This window comes from Channa argus, chromosome 12 (genome assembly GCF_033026475.1).
Source record: "Channa argus isolate prfri chromosome 12, Channa argus male v1.0, whole genome shotgun sequence".
Taxonomy (NCBI): Eukaryota; Metazoa; Chordata; class Actinopteri; order Anabantiformes; family Channidae; genus Channa; species Channa argus.
This window is the reverse complement of record NC_090208.1, coordinates 23042460-23064350: the sequence shown is the minus strand read 5'-3', so window position 1 is coordinate 23064350 and position 21891 is coordinate 23042460. Positions and strand designations below refer to the sequence as shown.

At 37.9% G+C, this 21891-nt stretch overlaps 4 protein-coding genes across 4 annotated transcripts; all 4 read right to left on the bottom strand.

The window, feature by feature from the left end:
- Positions 1–1661: 1661 nt before the first annotated feature.
- Positions 1662–3279, bottom strand: LOC137138240 (uncharacterized). Its single transcript, XM_067525284.1, has 6 exons — positions 3216–3279; positions 2703–3047; positions 2545–2586; positions 2308–2418; positions 2136–2167; positions 1662–1934 (listed from the first exon to the last, which is right to left on the bottom strand). Exons 1-6 carry the CDS (start codon positions 3259–3261, stop codon positions 1812–1814), a joined length of 699 nt encoding a protein of 232 aa, XP_067381385.1. The 5' UTR covers positions 3262–3279; the 3' UTR covers positions 1662–1811.
- A 4928-nt stretch (positions 3280–8207) lies between these two features.
- LOC137138243 (uncharacterized) lies at positions 8208–9648 on the bottom strand. The gene is made up of 6 exons (XM_067525288.1): positions 9603–9648; positions 9111–9452; positions 8971–9012; positions 8752–8862; positions 8612–8646; positions 8208–8527 (listed from the first exon to the last, which is right to left on the bottom strand). The coding sequence occupies exons 1-6, from the start codon at positions 9646–9648 to the stop codon at positions 8417–8419; spliced, it is 687 nt and encodes a 228-aa protein (XP_067381389.1). The 3' UTR covers positions 8208–8416.
- Positions 9649–12256: 2608 nt separating this feature from the next.
- LOC137138241 (uncharacterized) lies at positions 12257–14053 on the bottom strand. The gene is made up of 6 exons (XM_067525285.1): positions 13994–14053; positions 13518–13859; positions 13381–13422; positions 13162–13272; positions 13013–13044; positions 12257–12507 (listed from the first exon to the last, which is right to left on the bottom strand). The coding sequence occupies exons 1-6, from the start codon at positions 14037–14039 to the stop codon at positions 12385–12387; spliced, it is 696 nt and encodes a 231-aa protein (XP_067381386.1). The 5' UTR covers positions 14040–14053; the 3' UTR covers positions 12257–12384.
- A 3921-nt stretch (positions 14054–17974) lies between these two features.
- On the bottom strand, positions 17975–19942 carry LOC137138239 (uncharacterized). Its single transcript, XM_067525283.1, has 4 exons — positions 19882–19942; positions 19089–19781; positions 18542–18655; positions 17975–18451 (listed from the first exon to the last, which is right to left on the bottom strand). Exons 1-4 carry the CDS (start codon positions 19934–19936, stop codon positions 18264–18266), a joined length of 1050 nt encoding a protein of 349 aa, XP_067381384.1. The 5' UTR covers positions 19937–19942; the 3' UTR covers positions 17975–18263.
- Between the last annotated feature and the right edge of the window lie 1949 nt (positions 19943–21891).

Below are 21891 nucleotides of genomic sequence, written 5' to 3'. Positions count from 1 at the left end.
AAACACCAGGACACTGCAGGGCTGTGTCCTCAGCCTCCTCCTGTACCCCTTGTTCAACCATAATTGTACCTTCAGGCACAGCTCCAACTCCATCCTTAAGTTTCCTGACGACACAACCATATTGGGTCTTATCACATATAACAATGAGACCACCTACCGAGATGAGGTCAAACCTCTGGCCAGCTCGTGTCAGAACAATAACATATCTCTTACCTTCATCAAAAATAAAGAGGATAGTGGACTTCAAGAGACAGCGTGGAGAAAGACACACACCCATCCCCATTGGCAACGCTGAGGTACAGCAGGTTAAAAGCTTTAAGTTCCTTGGCTTCCACATCACAGTGGACTTGGTCACTACATACAGACACTGTGGTCAGGATAGATTGCTATCAGCTGTATTTCCGGAGACTACTGAAGAAGGCATGAACACCAGCATCCTTGCCAATTTCTACAGGTACACCATGAGTGCTGCTGACAGGCTCCTTCACAGTGTAGGAACTGCTCCAGTCACATCCAGAAAGCACTACAGAGATTGGTGCAGATGGCGCAGAGCATCTTCAGAAGCAGTCTCCTTCTATTGAGGAAATTTTCCACAGACTGTGTCTGGAGAAGCCGAGCAGCAATATTAAGGACGACAGCCATCCAGACTATTAGACTATTAGACTATTGGCTGTTACCATGGGGCAGACAGTACAGGAACCTGACTGCACTAAAAGACTGAAAGACAGTTTTTACCACCAGGCTTTCAGGCTCCTTAACTCGACATAAATCCTCAATCAACTGTAATACTACTATCTGTGCAAGATATCACGTGTGCAATATGCTGTTCATCACTTGTGCAATATTAATGTTCATCTCACAATTTTATTCAAAAACCCTACTCATACAGTAATTATGCAGACCTTTACTCAGGTACGTACAACTCTGCCCTTACATACACACACTTTATATTGTGATAATGCCCTTACACAAATTGCACATGTATATAGGTCATCTGAGCCCAAATTTGTAATGTTGTGTGTGTGTGTGTGTGTGTGTGTGTGTGTGTATATATATATATATATATATATATATATATATATATATATATATATATATTTTTTTTTTTTTTTTTTTCTTAGGGTTTGTATACAGTTTTTTTAAATTTTATAATTGAGCCAGTTGTGTCCTTCTTGTCTATAAGGATTTTATTGCATTATTAACTGGGTGTTAACTCAAACGCATATGACAGACTAATCTGAAATCATTTGAAAGTGTGACACTTTGGATGCTTACATCTGTAGGTGTGTGAAGTAATGATTGATGATTGTAATACCTCTGTTTGCTGTCATGACTGAAGTCTTTCTGTTGTAGACACATTAATCTGGGACTCCATACAATGTTTGTCTCCATAGGGTGCAAATTTAACCTATTGTTACTTTTTATTCTCCATTTAAAAAAAATGATATTTCAACCATTGAGTTTTGAGGCCTGTTGAGTTTCACCTCAGCTGTGCTCACACCACACTGTGCTGGTAAACAGTAAAACTGAAGTCAATCTCAGGCAGACTCCCCCCACAGACATTGTTGTTTCAGACTCCTCCTCCATCACACACACCAATCATCCTCTTTCCTCTTTTACTTAAGACAGAAACATTGATTCAAAGAGAAACACAGAAACAACAGACTTTATTGACAAATATAAGTCAAATTCTAATCATCTGGCATCGTGTCTTTACAACTACTACTCATAACTACACAAAACTACAATCAGATGGACATGATAAAGCATGACTTCCACTCTTGAACTGCAGTTCCAGTTGTTTCCTGAATTTATCTGGTGGCAGCATACACAACATTTGGCTCTGGTTTTCTGTCTGATGTAGGCCTATGTTTCCTTTTTGGTTTTGCCTGGAAACTTAGAGCTGCATAGTTCAGGTCATCTGAGCCTAGATTCTGTAAATGACAGTGTCAAATATTGTGTAACAAACACTGGATCTGATTTTGCAAAGAATGTAAGCAAAGATAATTTTAAACTTATTTCTACTTTAGAAAACAGTTTTAAAAAAGCCAGAATAGTTGCAACAAACATCAGATTAATATTGTTTCCAAATGCAACTAAAATCATGCATTATGCGAAAGAAAGATACACTGTACCTGGTTTCTTTCTGGGTCATGTTCGGTCACAGCTAAATGGCAAAAAAACAAAAACAAAACAGAAGTCTGATGGTACAATTGGTACAGTTTATACAAAATGTATAATTTGGATTTGTTTATGATAATCAACCATTTATAAGATGATGTGCAACAAATTATAAACTGGCTATACCTGTCCGAAATTTCCTGATTTTGACAGCTAGAACAAAGACGACTACAGTGAGGATAATAATCAGAGCACCCAGGATCACAGTCATCAGGTTTATTGTTCCATCAGGCTCCTCTACAAGATAAATCCTACAGTTACACTCTTTTTAACTTAGTGCCTTAACACAAGATGAATAGTGAAAGTATTTACCTTTTTTTTAACTTTTCACAACAAAATCTTGAGAGTAAAAGAGAACCTTACTTTCAGTTTTAAATTCAACTTCCTTCACAGATTGACCGTTTCCTTTGAAAAGAGATGCGAATAAAATGAAATGAGATATATTGGTTTTCATACTACTGTGACAATAAATCAGAGCTACGGTGAATCACTAACAGAGGTTATTTAAACTGTAATCTTACCTCGAACATTTAAATGCACCGCACTGGAAATGACTGTATTTTTTCCTTTGTAAAATCCACAGAAATACAGTCCAGAGTCTGATAAATCTGCTCGCTGTATTTTAAGAAAGACTGTTGAGGAGTTGGAGCTCATTTCAAATCCATGTTGAAATCCATCACAGTATGTGGTTTGGTTATCAGATTTGTACATGGAGGAGATGCAGCGTGGCTTAGTTGTGTTGCCCAGTCTGAACCAGTCTGTCTGAGTTGGAGTGGTTGAGATGTTGGAGCACAGCAGAGTGACTTCTTCACCAGACTGGACCTCCACAGTCTCCAAAGTCTCAGAACCTGAGACAGAGATCCAGCCTGAAACAAAGCAAAAGGAAATGTACTCCTAACTGACAAACCAACAATTAGATATTTAGCATTCAGTATAGTATTTAGTAATCTACACTTTTATATTAGTTACTGGATAAAGAAAAAGTCAGCATAGTATTTGGTGCTACGTATTAATAATTCGACCCCAGTACTTACTGTACTTGCAGAGAAGTAAAGCTGTTATTAAGGTGGTACTCCTCATTGTGTATATTAACGTGTCACAGCAAGGGCACTTTATATGGTGTAAAGGGCTTCTATGGAAAGGGGAGGAGTAGTGAACAGTACATGCTAGGCAGCTCTGTTTCACCATTTTTAAATTTGTACCAAAAAAAGATGCCACAAAGCATTTCGGACAGTTCATAAGAATTTTACAGATAGACGGCATAAACAACTCAACAATAAAGACAGAACAATCAGCACATCAGTAAACTCCTGACAATGCAACACAAAAAAGACTAATAAGTACATCATATATACTTTAGTTTATCATAAATAAAGCTGTTACTTTATTATCAAACACAGGCAGTTTCTTCTAAGAGCTGTGACCATCTCTTTTGTCTTGTCTACACAGAGTTTTCATATTGTTTTTTTTGTTTTACTTTTCTAACTGTTACCAATATGATCTCTTACCATATTATAAGCAATCTTGATTATGGAAGCAGCTCTGTGTGTTCAGTGGGCTGAGCATGTATCCCTGAGGTACACCAGTAGTTGCCATGATGGAGCAAGAGATTTATGGCCACAAATTCTGTCAGAAAATGCAGGCTATTCTCCGATGGTCACTTCTCATATCCAGCAGTATAGCAGTTTGTTTTTTAAGGTTAAGCGTTCAAAAAGTCCCCGTCTGTTAAAGCCGTAATACGTTATATCACTATCTACACAAAATCACTATCTACCACCCTTTACTCATGTGTCAATTAGTTTATTAGTGACAGTAATTTTCATACCAAAAAAACTAACTTTAGATTAAAAGTGGAAAAAGAAAAGCAACCTAACTCAACATCGGTGGTTTTGCGGGTCAGTGGGTATAACACCAAGTTGTGATACAGAAGTCTCACAGTTTAAATCTGAGCCCATGTAAAAGATGTTTACTTGAGTGAGACACTCAGCACTAGAGGAAAGATAATTCAGTCATTGATTTAAAACCTAAATACCTTAGTCACAAGAGCAACGCTTCATACATCTTTATGACCCTGATATCAGTGGACAACCCTTTCTACCAGCTGAGCCACAGTTGCACCAACTTTAAGGGTTATTTTGAAAAAATAATTCTTAAAAGGTAGAGATTATATACATTCCTTTCCAAACAGTGAGGCCAATTCCTTTATTTTTCCTGTAGACTGAAAGCATTTGGGTTGACCATCAAGAATTTAAGACTAAAACCTTCCTCTTCTTACCCCAGATGAACTCCTTTGTTTTTCTTTGGTTTGTTTTTGGTCATTATCTTGCTGCATAATAAAGAATCTCCCAATCAATTTGGTTAAATTTGCAGACAAAATGTTTCTGTAGACGTCGGAGTTCATTTTGCTGCTGCCCTCATCCGTTACATCATCAATGAATATTAATGAGCCCGTCCCAGAAGAAGCCATGCAAGCCCAAGCCATAACATTATCACCAAGAATTTCTGAGGCTTATCAATGTACTTTTTGGCAAATCCCAGCCTGGTCTTCCTATTCTTCTCGCTAATGAGTGGTTTGCATCATCTTGTGTAGCCTCTTCAGCGAACAGAAGACTGTGATACCTTTACTCCTGCCCCCTGGAGGTTGTTGCTGATGTCGCTAACAGTTGGTTTGCTGGGGCAGCAATATGAAGGTGGCAGAGAGAATGATCACAGTCAAGTGTTCCACAGAACGCTGCAGGAAATGACTTTATTATTAGTTCAATAGCCAGTGGCCATTAAACTGTTCAACTCAACCCCCTTCTGTAAAAAGGAGGGGGACTATATAGTCAAAATGGACAAATAGTGTTGTTTTAACTTTCTTTACATTTACTCCTCTAGCTGCATAGGAAAGTGGGAAAGTGCATAGGAGAAAACAACGTTTTCAATCTTTGTGTCTGTTTTCTCTTCAGGCAAGTTTACTAAAGGCTGAAGGACATTTAAACCTTGGCAACAATATTTTTAGTAATGATTAATAATAATTAAGTGCAGAATATACTTGCGCTTGCAACAGCTGTGATAGAAGCAAAAGCAACATTGTTTGCAGGTCTTAATTCAAGTGAAATACTCTATGCACTAATACAAAGGCCACTAATTTACTGAAACTCTTAGGACCAAATCACATAATAAAGTAATTTACATTGAGGTTTGGGTCACTCTTGTCACCTAAACTCTGTTATGGTAAGAACAAGCTCTTCTTTTGGGACTTACATTTGCCCCCATCTGGATGAAGTCGTTGATTAAATGCCCAATCAGCTCAATAGGATTCAAATTATTGAATCGTTGTCTTGAAATACAGAGTGATCTGGTGTCTGGTGTCTCATCCTCTTGGATGATAATTTTCTCAAAAGGTCATCTCTGATTACCTCAAAAATGACTGTGGACCCTGCTCCTAACCATGAAGTCATTCCCTAGACAGAGTTTACTGGAATGTTTGGGCTTTGGTTTGGCAACACTATGCTGTTTTGTCCCTAAACAGCACATCTTGCCACTTCTTACAACACTGAAAGAAGAATGTGCAATAATGGAAAAAGATTTTACAGTAGGCTGAGTGCTGTGCCAATTATGTACTAAAGTTTCTCTTAGGCCATTCAGCTTATGTTTCAGCATTTAGAGTTTGGCTTTTTCTTTTCTTCAATACAGGAACGTTGCCTTCTGTGATAATTATACCTGGGAGATATGAAGGCTTAACTAAGCACATTCATCTTTTTTTAAAAACATGCTGGTGGGAGAGTGTAGAATTGTTTCCCCTTAATTCTGTGCATTTGATACTGCAAAGGTTCAATGTAATTTTTGCAAGTTTTTTTGCTTTATATGTGTATTATAATGTTTAGTGGTATACTGTATATTCAAGAGGCATCATTCTATAGTATAGAAAAATACTAGCTATGCCTTAGGTCTGCTTATCATTTTGTGGTTGTCTTTTCACCCTTGCCATTTCTTTATAAAAAGAGGAGAGAGGACCGTTTTAGCCTGTGTGCCATGATGTCACAAGGTTCCCCACTGCCTTTGCAGTTTTTATGATCTGCACTGCCCATTTATACAGTGCATCTTATCGAGTTCTGAACACACTTTAATCTTTCATAAGGCTGACATTACATTTTATGTTGTAGTGACAGCACAAAGGTCAGAAAGCTGAGCTGCCTGTTTGATATCGCTGCAGATCAAGGGGTGCATATGTAGGAGCACAGATGTGAACAGAGAAGTGTTGCATTCACATAGCTCAGTGCAAATCAAGGTGTTTGTATTTGGGCCTGAGAAGTGCTGTGAATAGACGATTGAGAACTTTTTTCTCAGTTAGCCCCACGGTTTTAAGCCTGCAGGCTTTGTCTTCAAATCTTTGCCAAAAAACATTGTCAACAAAATTCTATATTCTGCTCCTTTGTCAAACCCTTAGCATTTTATATTGATGCTAAAGTTACCTTTTGACATACGTCTAAAAGAAAATCAGCAGTCCTTTCAATTTCCCGTTTTTCCACCTTTAAAACCAGAGTCAGAGCCTGGTCTGATAGATCTCAGGTAGATGTGTGTTTCTTAACCCTGTAGTTAAAAACAAAGAACCAGAAAACCTCACATTGCATTTGGTTTGGCTGCAAGATAAATTCATGTGTGTGTCAGTGTATTTAACAGGTGGTAGTTACTGTATCATATCTAAAAACGTTACAGATATCACTGAATCTTCACAGAATAAGTATAATAAGTATAATCCCGGTATGTGTAAATACATAAATAATTGACCACAAATACAATAACGTACATCAAATAAACCCATTGCATAGGAAAGTTATTTTAAACATTATGTTATGATCAGTAAAAGAAAAACGTGAATGGGGAAAAATACTTCCAGACTATGGCTGCTCCTTGTAACATCTTGTTTGTCTGTTTTTCTTCATCAGGCCTCTTCTGCCCAGTGACAGTGTTAAAACTATCAGGCTAAATACAGAGGGGACAGTTTCTCTGGATGACGAATACTGCCACAGGTAGGTTGACATAGGAGTCAAATGGAAACCCTACACATCTCATACCAATGCTAAGGGCTACTTTAAGTAAATATCAGACTCCAAATGCCGTGAAAAGGTGGCACAATATGACGTAGAACAATGAGATTGACTTGCTTTTGATTTGCTAAACCAACCAACTGACCAACGTTGCTGAGTCTTTGTGCTGAATAAACTGGAACCCCATAGCAGGGTCCAACTACTGCAGTAACACTGGTTTCCCTGCACAAACCAGAGCAATAGATGTTCACCAGGGGCCTGAAAATGGCCTGCACTATATGGTATGTTTGTACTGTAGGTATCTCATATAAAAGTCAAAAGTTACTGTTTGTGTCTGTAAAGAAAGTGACCTGTTTGAAAAGACACTGACGTAACCAAATACATGTATCCTGTACTGTATATGATAAATACATACTAGTATGAAGGAGCAGAAAAACCTTTGCATGGAAGTAGTACAGTTTTTGCTGTATGTGGTTTTATTGTAAAGTTAAGATCAATCCTGCTGTGGCTTCTGATTTGGCTGATAAGCATTGTTCTCACAACAGTGGAAAATATTAAAGGGCCTGAAGACGTGTTCCTTGTCTGCATGTAACCCACCCTCAATACATTTTACCATAGCGAGTGGTAATGACTGAAATACAAGTCATATGAATGTGTGATAATCAAATTCAGTCTGGGATGTTATGATTTTCACTCTCTGCTGTCTCTTCCTACTAAACTAGTAATGTGTAATGTGCACTGCACTCCTCTCACTTTGTAGAGTCCAAGTACACTGGCCAAATTTTAAACAATTATGTCTGTTTTCCGACATCATTTGTCTGAAAAGAAATGGCAGGGATGAAAAGACAACCACAGGATGATTTTTAAACTGCATGAATGATGCCTCTTGAAAATACAGTATAGCAGCATTCATTTACACCCCAATCCCAAAAAACTTGTGAAGATGTGTAAAACGTAAATAAAAACAGAATACAATGATTTGCAAATCTCATCAACCCATATTTTATTCATTTGTCATTTACAGCTTATCCTAATGTCATATTTAAAAATAGATCTCTCATAAAGATTGGAGACAGACAAATGTCAAAGACATAAAGAAATGAAAGAAAGAAATTACCATTCACCAAAAATGCCAACTGTTTGCTTATTTTCACCAAAATACAAATAAAATATTTTCATGAAAAAATAGCAGCTCCAGTTTTTCAGCTGGCAGTATAAATAACACAGCTTTTCACTTCTCTCTCTGATGCATGTGTGTTGATTCTTGTCACTGGAAGAAATCTAGGTGCTGCAGAGTTTGAATAATCGGATTCCTGTGAATCATAGTATTTAGAGTCACATACTGTGCAACACAAACTGTAGCTAGTCCAAAACCACTTTAAGTAAAAATTTTATACCTCGTTTATTTCAGGCTGTAGTTGTTTAGTCAGAGCTAAATGGCAATAAATAGAAAACAGTTTAATTAATTTTTTACTGACTATATACATGTTGACATAACCTACAAGATAAAGTTCAACAAACTATAAAGTGAGTGTACCTGTCTGAAGTTTCCTGATTTTAACTGCTAGAACAGTGACCACTATAGTGAGGAAAACAGTCAGAGCTCCCAGGATCACAGTCATCAGGTTTGTCATTCCATCAGGCTCCTCTATAACAAAAGTGGTTATTCTACTTTAATCTGGAGCCTTTAGACACGGTTAATACTGAACACATTCACCTTGTGTAATGAAAGTTTGAGAGATGAGGAAAACCTTACTTTTGGTCTTAAAAGCCAGTTCATTGTCAGATTCACCTTTCCCTTTTAAAACAGATCGGGAAGAAACAAAGACACATTTATTGTAAATATGTTGAGGAGAAGGGCTTTAAAGATGTTGAACTTTCAAAGTATAATCTTACCTTCAACTTTTAAATGTACTGCAGTGGAAATGACTGTATGTGAGTCTTTGTAAAAGCTACAGAAATACAGTCCAGAGTCTGATAAATCCACTCGCTTGATTTTTAAAAAGACTGTTGAGATGTTGGAGCTCATTTCAAATCCATGTTCAAATCCATCACAGTATGACGTCTCATTATCAGCCTCGTACATAGAGGAGATGCAGCGTGGCTTGGATCTGTTGACCAGTCTGAACCACTCTGTCTGAGTTGTCATTTTGGAAATGTTGGAGCAGAGCAGAGTGACTTCTTCACCAGACTGGACCTCCACAGTCTGTGTCTCAGAACCTGAGACAGAGATCCAGCCTGAAACAAACAGCAGCAACAATAACAGACTGAATTCTTATGCAAAAGTTGATGCAATAACGCAACAGCAAAAATTAATCATGTAATAATAAACACATTTACATTCTGGTGAGCTGTTTGTTAAATTACTTAATAATTACCAATACTTACTGATGCTGCAGAGAAACAGTGTTATTGTTACTGCCAAGCTCCTCATTATACATAAATTGTCACTGGAAAGGATGGTTACACTGACTCTTATAAAGGCGTTTTGATGGGCGGGTCTGTCTGTCGCTTTTCATCTTGCTGCTCAAACATAGGGCCAAGTTTTTACATGTCATTTATATTCAAGCTCCAGCAAATATCTACTAAGAGAAATGCTGACAGGTTAACCCACTGTCATGTGTGGTGCTAGGAGGGTTAACGTCCTTTGATACAATTTTACTGGATAAATGTTTCGGATGTTAAGACAAAACAAAAACTCCCTACCAACTTAGGCAACCACCTTCACATACTCTATGTCAAGAAAACAAAGCCAGGGACCTGTTTCTGGGGAAAAACTATTGAAACCACATCAGCCAAACACACTGCTCCACTAGATGATGCAATTAAAAATGGGGAAGATGAAGCTGACATGTGTAGCAAGTGGTGATTTGGAGAATCATGGGCAACAACTTTAAACAGTTTATTGAACATGCATTGTGAAGTAACAGCGCACATTACTTTGTGAAACATTGTATCTGCCACCCGTGTTTTTAATAATTTTGGTGCAGATGAATAAATTTATCCGGGTAACAGAGTGATTGACATTTTCAAGAATGTCATTCAGTTCTGCTGATGATCCTGGTCAGTTTGAAATTCTTCGCTTCTTTCTTAAGAGATTTAATTTACATGTCAAAACATGTGCCTCCATGGACCTGTTCATTTAGTGACACAGTAACAAATGCAGGAAGGACACAGTGTTTCTATTTCTATTCACTACATGTGTTAGATTCATATCACATATGAATAGCACTGATGCTTTATTTCAAATTCATTAAAATATTCCAATATTTTTAAATTGGTAAAAGTGAATATAATTGTCACTTTTTGTTTAAGAATATGTGATAGAAAGATGCAAGACTCTAATGTTGAGCCAGAGTTAATGTGGACTTGAACTTGTAACACTTCTTTTCAGCAGTTCTGAGTAATATGGTTGCTCACAGATCAGATCAGTGAGTCCCAGGGATTGGGAAGGATGGGCAAGCCTGGAAAACGGGCCAGAGGCTATTCAGACAGATTGGGTGTTGTGCAGAGGCTGTCAGTGCCCGACATGTGGTGGGGGAAGGGCTGTAGAGACATGGGAGAAAAACTGCATTGGATTGCAAGTGAAAAGTAACAAATGGGGTGGGCATATAAGAAGCCCTAAGGAGAAAGACAGAATGAAGAAGTGATCTGCAGAGGAGTGACTGAGATGTTGTTCATGGTGCAGTTCTTGGTGAGAATGAGGTCCATGTTGGTTGCCAGCTTTGTGGGTTAGGGGGTTGGGGACCAGTTTTAGATTAAACATGGTCAAAAGTGTAAATATGCTTTTCTCCTTACCTTAAACTGAACCAATCTGGACATAAGCATTTTTCTCTGACTTCTCCTGAGCCTTGGGAACTGTTTACACTGATGCCAAGGTCTCACCTGACTAATGCAGAAAGTGAAGGATTTACACATTTCTGCCAAGATAACCAGGCTCCACCTCTTTAAAAAACCTTGTCACAATAAAGCTTAACGATAAAAACACTTGATGCTCCAGATAGAAGCTTCTTTGGGTCTGAATGAGGCACCAGAATTGAATTATCTTGACTATTTTTTTGTAAATGTTGAAAAATTAGATTAATCTCACAGCCCAATATCTTAACATTTGTTACATTTGTTCGAAATGTTTTCTCTGCTGAGATGGACACCTGACAGTAATGAGGTATTTTTATACATCAGTGTCACCAGCATCCATGGCCAGAGGAGGTTTTATGTTTTTGGAATATCCACTCATACGTAAGTCCCAATCTTGTGATTGTAATATCTCAGAGTTGCCTTCAGGGACGTAACATTGGTAAACACGTCCACTGGGAGCCAAGGATGAAATTATTAGAATTTGGTGGACGAAAGGTCAAAGTCACTCTGACCTTATGTCAATCCTATTCTCATCACTAAAATATCTCAGAAACCTCCACTTGGCCTGGAAATGGATGAACTGATCAGTGTGTGAGTCTGGACAGACATACATGTAAACTGCAACTCCCCCAGTGGATGGAGGCCCACAACTGCAGGCTAGTAAATCTAGTATGTACGCTGAATGGCAGTCACTGAAATATCTCATCTATTGAATTTATTTCAGTACGAGTGTACTGAGCCATCTATCACATTGATTGCAATGATGTTATGAATTTTAAGATTATGTTGTGTTATCATGCTAATATTAGCACTCAGCTTGAAGCCTTGTTGTGGTAAGTTCAGCCACACTCAACTTCTTTTATGTAAATGCTTGTGATCTTGATGATAAATATCAGCTATATAATCCAGCTTACTTCTCTGTGCTCTTGTAAAACTATTTTACTACCTACGTCTCAGCATTGGAAACATAGCTTTTACCGGCTTCTGACGAGCTTTCACTTAAGAGGCCCTATAAGTTTCACCGGAGTTGTGGTCAGACCACACTGTGGTTTTTCTTCCTGTTGTCTGTTTAGTCTCTCTATAAGTAGGTTTGACAGGTTTGACATCAGTGTTTTACGTCCACATTAGGCGTGACGCTTTTCATCTCAGACAAAAATAAGACAAGAAAAAACACATGTACGGTATATTGAAATGTTATTCATATTGTTTTTGTCAGTGAGTCTTTCCTTACACACACAAACACACACAGATCAGTTTGACATGACAAAGCATCTGCTCCACTCTGAGCTGCAGTTTCAGATGATGCCTGAGTTTATCTTGTGGCAGAGTACACAACATTTGGCTCCAGGTCTCTCACTGTTGCAGGCCTGCAGTTTCTCTTTTGTTTGGACGGAAAACTTAGAGCTGCATAGTTCAGGTCATCTGAAGCCAGATTCTGTAGATCAAAGTATTTAGAGTCACAACTAGTACAACACCCACTATGGCTGATTTGTAAAGTTTCACAAACATTGTGCAATCTAAGCTATAATAACATGTAACTTGGCAGTGTAACTGACACAATAGATTTTTCTTTGTTGATCAAATATGAGCTGCTTTGAGTGCTTCAATGGCATTTAGAGAAATAAAAACGACAAAAGGGAAAAGGCAAAAAACAACAGATACAAACTGCATTTTTCTGACATTCTGAATAATCCTCATACTGGCAAATAAAGAATTTAATCACAAATGCAGGTTTTTATTTCAAGTTAATATAAATCATTAATTCAAAGTTGGATTGCAGGTTCAATTACAGTGAAAAATTTAAAGGCTAATTCTTTTCAGGTTAAAAGTTATGATTATGTCTGTATGATTGCCTGTAGGACGCTGTGGAACAAGCATCGTCAACGCATATGTTTCTAAAAACAACTGTTAATGTGTAAGTCAAGACATGGGTGATGTACCTTGTTTGGTTTTGGCTGTTCTTCAGTTACAGCTAAGTGGCAAAAAAACAAAAGACATGTTAGTTCGTTTTATTACTGACCATATACTTTAACTATCACATTCACACAACCTACAACATAAAGTTCAACAAACTATAAAGTGACTGTACCTTTCTGAAGTTTCCTGATTTTAACTGCTAGAACAGTGACCACTATAGTGAGGAAAACAGTCAGAGCTCCCAGGATCACAGTCATCAGGTTTGTCATTCCATCAGGCTCCTCTATAACAAAAGTGGTTATTCTACTTTAATCTGGAGGCTTTAGACACGGTTAATACTGAACACATTCACCTTGTGTAATGAAAGTTTGAGAGATGAGGAAAACCTTACTTTTAGTCTTAAAAGCCAGTTCATTGTCAGATTCACCTTTCCCTTTTAAAACAGATCGGGAAGAAACAAAGTATTTATTGTAAATATGTTGAGGAGAAGGGCTTTAAAGATGTTAGACTTTCAAAGTATAATCTTACCTTCAACTTTTAAATGTACTGCAGTGGAAATGACTGTATGTGAGTCTTTGTAAAAGCTACAGAAATACAGTCCAGAGTCTGATAAATCCACTCGCTTGATTTTTAGAAAGACTGTTGAGATGTTGGAGCTCATTTCAAATCCATGTTCAAATCCATCACAGTATGACGTCTCATTATCAGCCTCGTACATAGAGGAGATGCAGCGTGGCTTGGATCTGTTGACCAGTCTGAACCACTCTGTCTGAGTTGTCATTTTGGAAATGTTGGAGCAGAGCAGAGTGACTTCTTCACCAGACTGGACCTCCACAGTCTGTGTCTCAGAACCTGAGACAGAGACCCAGCCTGAAACAAACGGCACAAACAAAATAATAGTAATTAGAAAGTTGCAAGTTTAAATTAAAGTTGAGTTACTGGCTTAAGGAGAGGTCATCACTGAATTTGATGCAGCGTATTACTAATCTAATATCAGTACTTACTGTAGTTGTAGAGAAGTAAAGCTATTATTACGGTGAAACTCCTCATTGTGCAAATAAACGTATCACAGCAAGGGCACTTATATTGTGTAAAGGCTTTCATTTGAAAGGGGTGGAGTATTGAAAGGTACATAGGCGGCGCTAATGCATCACCACATTTATATTTGTCCTGGATGCATTTTGAGACCAAGTTATTCCTCAAAAATAATTCCAGAAAATTAATAAAGATTTATACAGTCATAGGTCAGGGCTTGTTTTGAGAATACAGACATAACTAACTAATAACTAACAATCTTGGGAATCACAAACACAAATATGTTTGACTGCATGTTAAAAAAACTGTATTATCTCAAAAAATAACTAACCTATTTTCAAATACAGGGAACCTTTCCCTAAAGTTCATGACCATCTCTTTTGTTTTTTTCCACGTTAGGTGTTTGGTTTCATTTTATTTTATCATCCAACTAGTCACCTCACTTCCTATCTGCCAATGTTTCCTTAGTGTTACTAACATGATCAGTGGGACCATTAGTGGGCTGAGCATAAATCCCTGAGGGACAACGATGGTCGAAATAATCCAGAGCCAGACATTTAATGCCCCACGTGGTTTATCTCTCAACACATATAAAAGGAAGTGTAGTATCCACAGGAGCCACTGATTATGAGCATTCTGCTTCTAATTGTGTGATCAGTTGATCTTCATAATCCCAGCATATCCCTCTGATCAACATAACACTTTGTATACATGTTTAACCTGAAGGTCAGATCCTAGTGTTGCTTACCACATTTTTCAGCCTGTCTCCTCTAGTAGGCACCACACACCTGTTTATCAAAGTGCCCTGTTTCACCAATATTGTGTTTTGCAGGTGTCATGGTTTTACTGTTCCCTTGGAAGCGTATAAAGATTCATAATGAAGCTGGTTAATACACGCAAAATTCATTCATATTTGCTGCTGCTTTTTCTAATAAATAGTTCAAATATTTTCCAGAGAATCTGAAGCTCAAAAAAAACTATTATTTTAAGTTCTTAATATTTGCAACTGTAGTCACAGGAACATCAAGGAGCTTGGAGATGATCTTATAGCCATTACCTTTAATGTGCGTTTTCTTTTTTAATCTCCTCAGACAACTCTGTCCTTTGCTTTCCCTGGTCCATGTTTGGTGTTGTGCATATGATAATACCAAGTAGGATTTAAGGAGGAATTAAACATTATTACATATTAAATTATTAAATTAAATATAATTAATTATTCTTGAACATTTGTATGTTCTCTTAAAAACTTAATGAGCTTGAGCAGGAATGTATAAAGATCAGAAATACAGCAGCTGATCAATAAAATCATAACTGTACTTAGTTCAGGTATCTTTCACATCATATCTACCTCTGATCTGATTAACTTCTTTTAGTAATTGAAATGTAAGAACTGATTTGCTCTTTAGAATTACATACTATGAAAGTCAAATTCCCTGTGGAAGTCACGATTCCCATGTTTATTTTTGCATGCGTTTTACGTCAGATGCCCCTTCTGACACAAAGTTCTGCATTTATCCAGACTTGTGACTGGCACAAGAAGACACTGGCTTGTGCCCCCTGTGGTTGCATTTCCACATGTCTACATTCCCACAGCTTAAGTTTTCTGTCACATTGAGCTTTACATTTACATTTACATGTAGTCATTTAGCAGACGCGTTTATCCAAAGCGACTTACAAGTGAGGTACAAGGCAGCAAAAATCTAAGTCAAGGAGAAAACATCAAAGCAAAGTCCTCTCAGAAAAGTGTTCACGGTTTACGAGATGCAAGTGCGAGAAAGAGCAGAAAGGACTTTTTTTTCTAGGTCCAGCCTTCTGTGCGCACGGATCATGCATTGAAATCGAGTTTCACCCAGATTGTTTAACATGTGTGAAAGGCCATTGTGGACATGGCCGAGGCTGAATTTCCCTAACGTTGTCTGGAGTTCATACTTTGTATTTGAAACAGGCAATATTCGGATTCTCTCAATGTTAAAAATGTGACTGATGTTTCTCAGGTAATTAGTAGGGTTTCAGTGTATGTGGGCTAAAGTCCAATGATATAGACTGTTCATGAAATGTAACACATTTTCTCCATAGAGTTAGAAACTGAAACCTTAAGGGGGCTCAATGAACTTAACGCTGATTTAATAAGAACATGTGTCGTGTCACTCACACATGTCAGTGCACCCTTAGAATGAATATCTGAGACTGATCCACTGACCTATACATTATTTATAACAATTAACTGTATTTTATGACAATTCTGCTCAAAAATCTTCACAAAGCTGTTTAAAGGTCCAATGTGAAGACACAATATAAGCTCCCATTACATCTCACAGTAGGTCTCAACAATATCTACAAGTTAGATATTGTTAGATATATTTTCTACTTAAATACATCTTTTCCAACACTACATTCCAAGATTGCATCTCTGTCAATTCATAGTTTTATGGCCAAGAAAACCTAAATTACATCATGAGTGTGGTTTAGTACTAAAGTTCACAGCTACTGTTTTAAATGTATCTTGTATAAAATTTTACTTCTTCTACTTATTTTCCTGTTTACTTACTTACAGTAGCTGGAATCTGTAGATTGAATGTTATATGCAATGTGTTACATAACATACATGTATGTACATGTAAGCTGTATTGCAAGGATCTTTTTTCATTTTCCTTACAATATTAATAATATAAAATGCAGCAGTGCTTCTGTTGCATGACTCTCTGAGCAAGTGACCTGTTTTACATTTGCTTGATGGCTAACTGCAATAATTATCTGACTGGTAACACATACGCTACAACAAGTCTTTGGGGGAGAAGAACTGAGAGCCACCGATGCAGAGACATCCTGCTTTAACCGCAGAGACAAAGAGAAAAACATGAGAGGCCCTGAGACCTGCTCTGCTGTTCACTGCAAAGATGTTATAAAAAAATCTCTTTCTGCCACAAACCCAGAGAAGGACAGTATGTGCACAAAACAACCTACAGAGTATTTGTGTACATACTGGGAGGGTTTCAATGGTGGAAAGTCTAAGTAGCTAACACCACCAGTATGACAGAGGTGCGAGTGTAACTTTTTAACATCTGACACCAGGTGCTAGATGTGTAAACGGTACAATATACACTCATGTAAGAACACAGACACCTTTACCCACACATAAAAACAGAATGTGTGGGGGTGTGAGCAACTCACAGATACTTCACACCATTGCACATAACTTTTAATCTACAGAATTGAATTATTTTCTCATCCACATACAAACCATTTGGGTCTGATCCCAGACCAGGGTCCACTATAAACCACCAACCTTACAAATCGCTGTTGTTGACTCTTTGCAGTTTGCTGTTTTGGCTCTTTTTTTTTTATAATAAAACTGTCATGCTGTGTGACAGGATGCAGGCTTAGCTAGTAGGTCAAACATCTTGTTGTTTAGAATCTATGGATGAACTAAACTGCAGCCTCGCTAAGAGAGAGTTTGAACTTAGTGAGGGACAAAACCTCCATCTCCTCTTACTGTCAGATCCACCATTTTGCTCCTCTGCATCATGGGTCTTCTTTGCATCTTCTTTTGGTGATAATAGAAACACAGCTGATTTTGTCAATCTATTCTGGTTCTTCAGTCAAAGAATAAGCATGATATGATTCTCCTCCTTCCTTGGTTGTCTTTTCCTCTGGGTTGGTTCTAGCTTCTCTCAGTGATGCATCTATTGACCTTAAAGGCTTTCTCTGATTACCACCAATGTTACCACCAACATTTTTCTGGCCTGTTTGAGTAGAAATAAGACTCTGGGGATATGGGTATATGCATATTTCTGTCTGTGAGTACTGACAGATTTGGTATTAAGTCTACACAGAGTTGTATGCATTTATGCAGATGGTGCATTGAAAGAACAGAGACGTTTTTTAAATGAAGAACTTCACAGGATTTTTATTGAATTCAGGTTAAGTGATATTAACAGAAATGTTGGCGTTTGAGCATTTACCATAACTGGCACAAAATACAGACACTTATCCAGCTCTCCTAATGTGCACTGAAGTACACACATTCACTCCAAGTGTCGTCCCACTCTCCTCTTGATTTGTTGACCTTGTAACCACTTGTAACCTCTTGACATGACTGGTAAAACAATAAAGGGGAATATGCTATTAAATTAGGTATAGCACAGGAGAGACACACTGAACCTGACAGGTATCATGGGACAAATAAGATATATGTAGAAAGTAATAATTTTTAGACTAATTAAGAGAAAATAACAAACATTATTTACATCTATATGCACAATAAATACTGATAATTGCTGCCTCCATGGGTGTAAATGAGTCCTGGATGTGAGTCTCCAGAGTCTCTGAAACAGTAAACACTGTGTTATAATAAATATATTGCTGTAGTAAAATTATACCCACCTCAGTATCTGGAGTAGAAGTAGTTGTACATGTTACATTTGATTCTGTTTTTGACAGAAAAAATAAAAAGGTTTTTTATTTAAACACTCAGTGTACACACAGTAGTTGCTTTCAAATTCAAAAAGTGACCTCACCTGTACACAGGGACTTGCATCTGTAGATCTTGTACACTGAGAAAGCCAGTAGAACAGCTAGGATGGTGGTGAATGTCAAAGCTCCACTCAAGAAATACACTAAGACAAGAGACTCTGCGTCATATGTAGAGAGCCAGATATCAGGAGATGTAACAAAGCAGTTTAATTAAATATTAGGACAAACGCAGCAACAAATAGGACAGATCTTTTCTTTTTTATGTCAAATGTACAAAACTGTGATACTGTGTTTAATCTATTTGTTGAAATTGTTCTATTGTAAATAAGTTACTTTGTATTATTTGTTTTATTTGATTAAAAACCTTCCTTGCTGATCCAAGGTGAAGGCAGCTGTTGAAAACCGGATTGTTGTTCTGACAAAATGCCAATTGCCAGTTCAAAGATACTAACTTGATCTACAGAAGTCAGACTGAGGAAGCCGTAGGTTTCACTTTAGAAAATATGTTTGCAGGAAACAAGATGGATTGTTTGCCTTATCTATTGTAGAGCTACTTAAAATCAGTTCAGACCTTAATGTAAAGTCACTTACCCTTTAAGTCCACATTGGTCCCATTTCCAAACAGTATGTGTCCACAAGAGGCAACGGCACAGTAATAGGTCCCAGCATGAGAACGGTTTAAGCTGTCGATTGGTAGGTTGTAGACACAGGTGTGTGATTGTGTGTCAGTTTTCTCTTTACAGTGATTATTGCTGCCTCCATGGGTGTAAATGAGTCCTGGATGAGAGTCTGCAGAGACTTTGAACCAGTAAACACTGTGTTCTCCATCACAAGTCCAAGAGTCAACTGTACAGTCAAGAGTCACAGAGCCTCCTGGCTGGATGGTCTGAGATTCAGACTGATGTAGCAAAGCTCGGTTGTAATAATCTGAATTTTTAATACTGACAGTTATGCCATCACAAAATTCAAAGTCGTATAAATTGCTCTTTACACAGTAGTAAGTAGCTGAGTCTGAAATGTGCAAATATTTTATCTTCAAGTCATTTTTCTGTTTTCCAGTTTCCAGTGAGAAACGTGGATTGTTTTCAAATTCATTATGAAAGGTGCCGATATTGTTATGCTTATAAAACGTTGACACCAGCTTTGGTTTGTGTCCCAGACTTTGCTTATACCAAAAAAACATCACTGCGGCATCATCTTTACAGACACACAGTAAAGTCACATTTTCCCCAAGATTAGCTGATTTAAACTGTAATGATGTAGGTTTAGAAGTTGTCATATGAGCTGAGGAGAAAAAGGAAGAGACAAAGCAGTTACACAAGTATGTTAATGCTGTGAATTAAAACATGATACCTATAGTGAAAAGTTAGAGAACACAACTTACCAACATTGGCCACAAACAGACATGTCACATACAAAGCAAAGTATGAAAACAACATCGTGCTTCAGATGCTGTGAGGAATGAATTAAATTTTTTTTACGTTTTCAACTCTTTACAGAGAAGGCTGTGTTTGACTGGCCAATCAGAGTGACTGTTTTTTTTGGAAACTGTGCACACATTTTTTTTTTAGCCCTCTGCCTTGGTAATTATGGTCTTTGAGAAGAGCTTCATGTAACTAAAGGAACATAACTGTTGTACTAGAAAATGATATTAAAAATCATGTAGCATATGGGAAGGGAATTAGGAAATGTGTAAATGTACGTTTAATAGCTTAACTTTGTGTTAAGCCATACAAGTTTAGCCATAAATTACTTGAGAATTTGATTTCAAGGTTCAAGATTCAACAACTTTATTGATCCCATAAGGAAATTGTGCCTTGTTACAGCTGCTCTCTGCCTGAAAGTAGAAAAGGAAGGAAAAGAACATCCAACAAATCAAGACTATAAACAAATACAAACACTGATCAATAAGTAAGAAAAAGCGAAGCTAGAGGAGTAAAAATAAATGAAATAAAATAGTAATTGTCCATTTGGGGACAAGTTAAAGAGTTTAATGGCTACTAGGAGAAAGGATCTCCTGTGCAGTTCTGTGTAGAACTTTACTGTGATCAGTCTCTGGCTACAAGTGCTCCACTGTGCAGCCAGCAATCAGTGGGTTAGGGTCAGGGGATGGGAGGGATTATCCAGCATTGAGAGGAGTTTGGACAACATTTCCCCCTCAGCCACAACATGCAGAGGGTCCAGCTCCTTCCCTAGAACAGAACCAGAACAGGCTTATTTAACATTTGAGTACATCAGGTCCAGTGTCTTCTCCTCTCTGGGGTGACAATCCACATGCTGTGTGAAGGGGGGGAGGGTCTTGGAGAGGGTTGCATGATAGTCACCTGAGATCATAAAGAGGGCGTCAACATGTCAAGTCTGGACTCTGGCTGCAACCGAATGTATGACGTCACATGCGCCATCTGTGGAGGCAGAGGAAGGAATATAAACGGTGATGAATATGGCGTGTGAGAACTCTCTGGCCACGTAGTATGGACTGTAGCCCACCACCAACAGTTCAGTGTCCAGGCAACAGACTCTTTCTTTCACGGTGACATGACCAGTATGACACCACCTGTTGTTGATGTACATGACCAGGCCCCCTCCTTTCCTCTTTCTGCTTTCCTCTCTCCTAAGATCCACCTGCACTGTCCTGAAGCCGTCAATACTGATGCCTGTGTCGGACATATTGTCCTGCAGCTATGTGTCCATGAAACACATTAGTCTACAATCTCAAGAGATATTTTCCTCACCAGTACAGTCAATTTGTCCACCTTGTTCTCCAGAGACCTCACGTTGCCCATAATCAGAGGTGGGAGATGCAGCTTGAATCTTCTCACTTGCCTGATTTCTTTTCCACCTCTCTCTTTACCAGCTCTGTTTTTCTTTTTATTTCCCCTCGGATGTTTAAAGTCAGAACAAAATTTAAATTCACTTTGCCCGATCAGTTGTTCCTGACTGTAAACAGCTTCAGCTCCATACAGCTGTTGGCGCTGGTCACAACTTGAAGCAGAAAAAGTTCAACAATGATAAAAACAAAGATAAACACTCCCTCAAACTGCATGATCAGAGAGGATAAGTTTTACACAACAAACTGGATGTTTTACCTCTATATACTAAAATACTGCACTAAAAAAGACATTCTCATCCTAGACATTTTCTATAATTTCATAATTTATCCATTATTCACCCAGAGTACTTATTCTGTTTAAGGTTGTGGAGCTATCATAGCTGTCATTGGGTGAGAGTTGGGTTACAACCTGTACAGGTTGTCACAGGAGCAAATATAGTGACAGATAATGATTTAAACCTACGGGCAATAAAGGCCCAATTCCAATTCATAGTTTTTACTTCTGCCTCTTGTTTTAAATTGTCCCCTCAAAACATAATCATAAGAGAAATTCGTTGAATAATG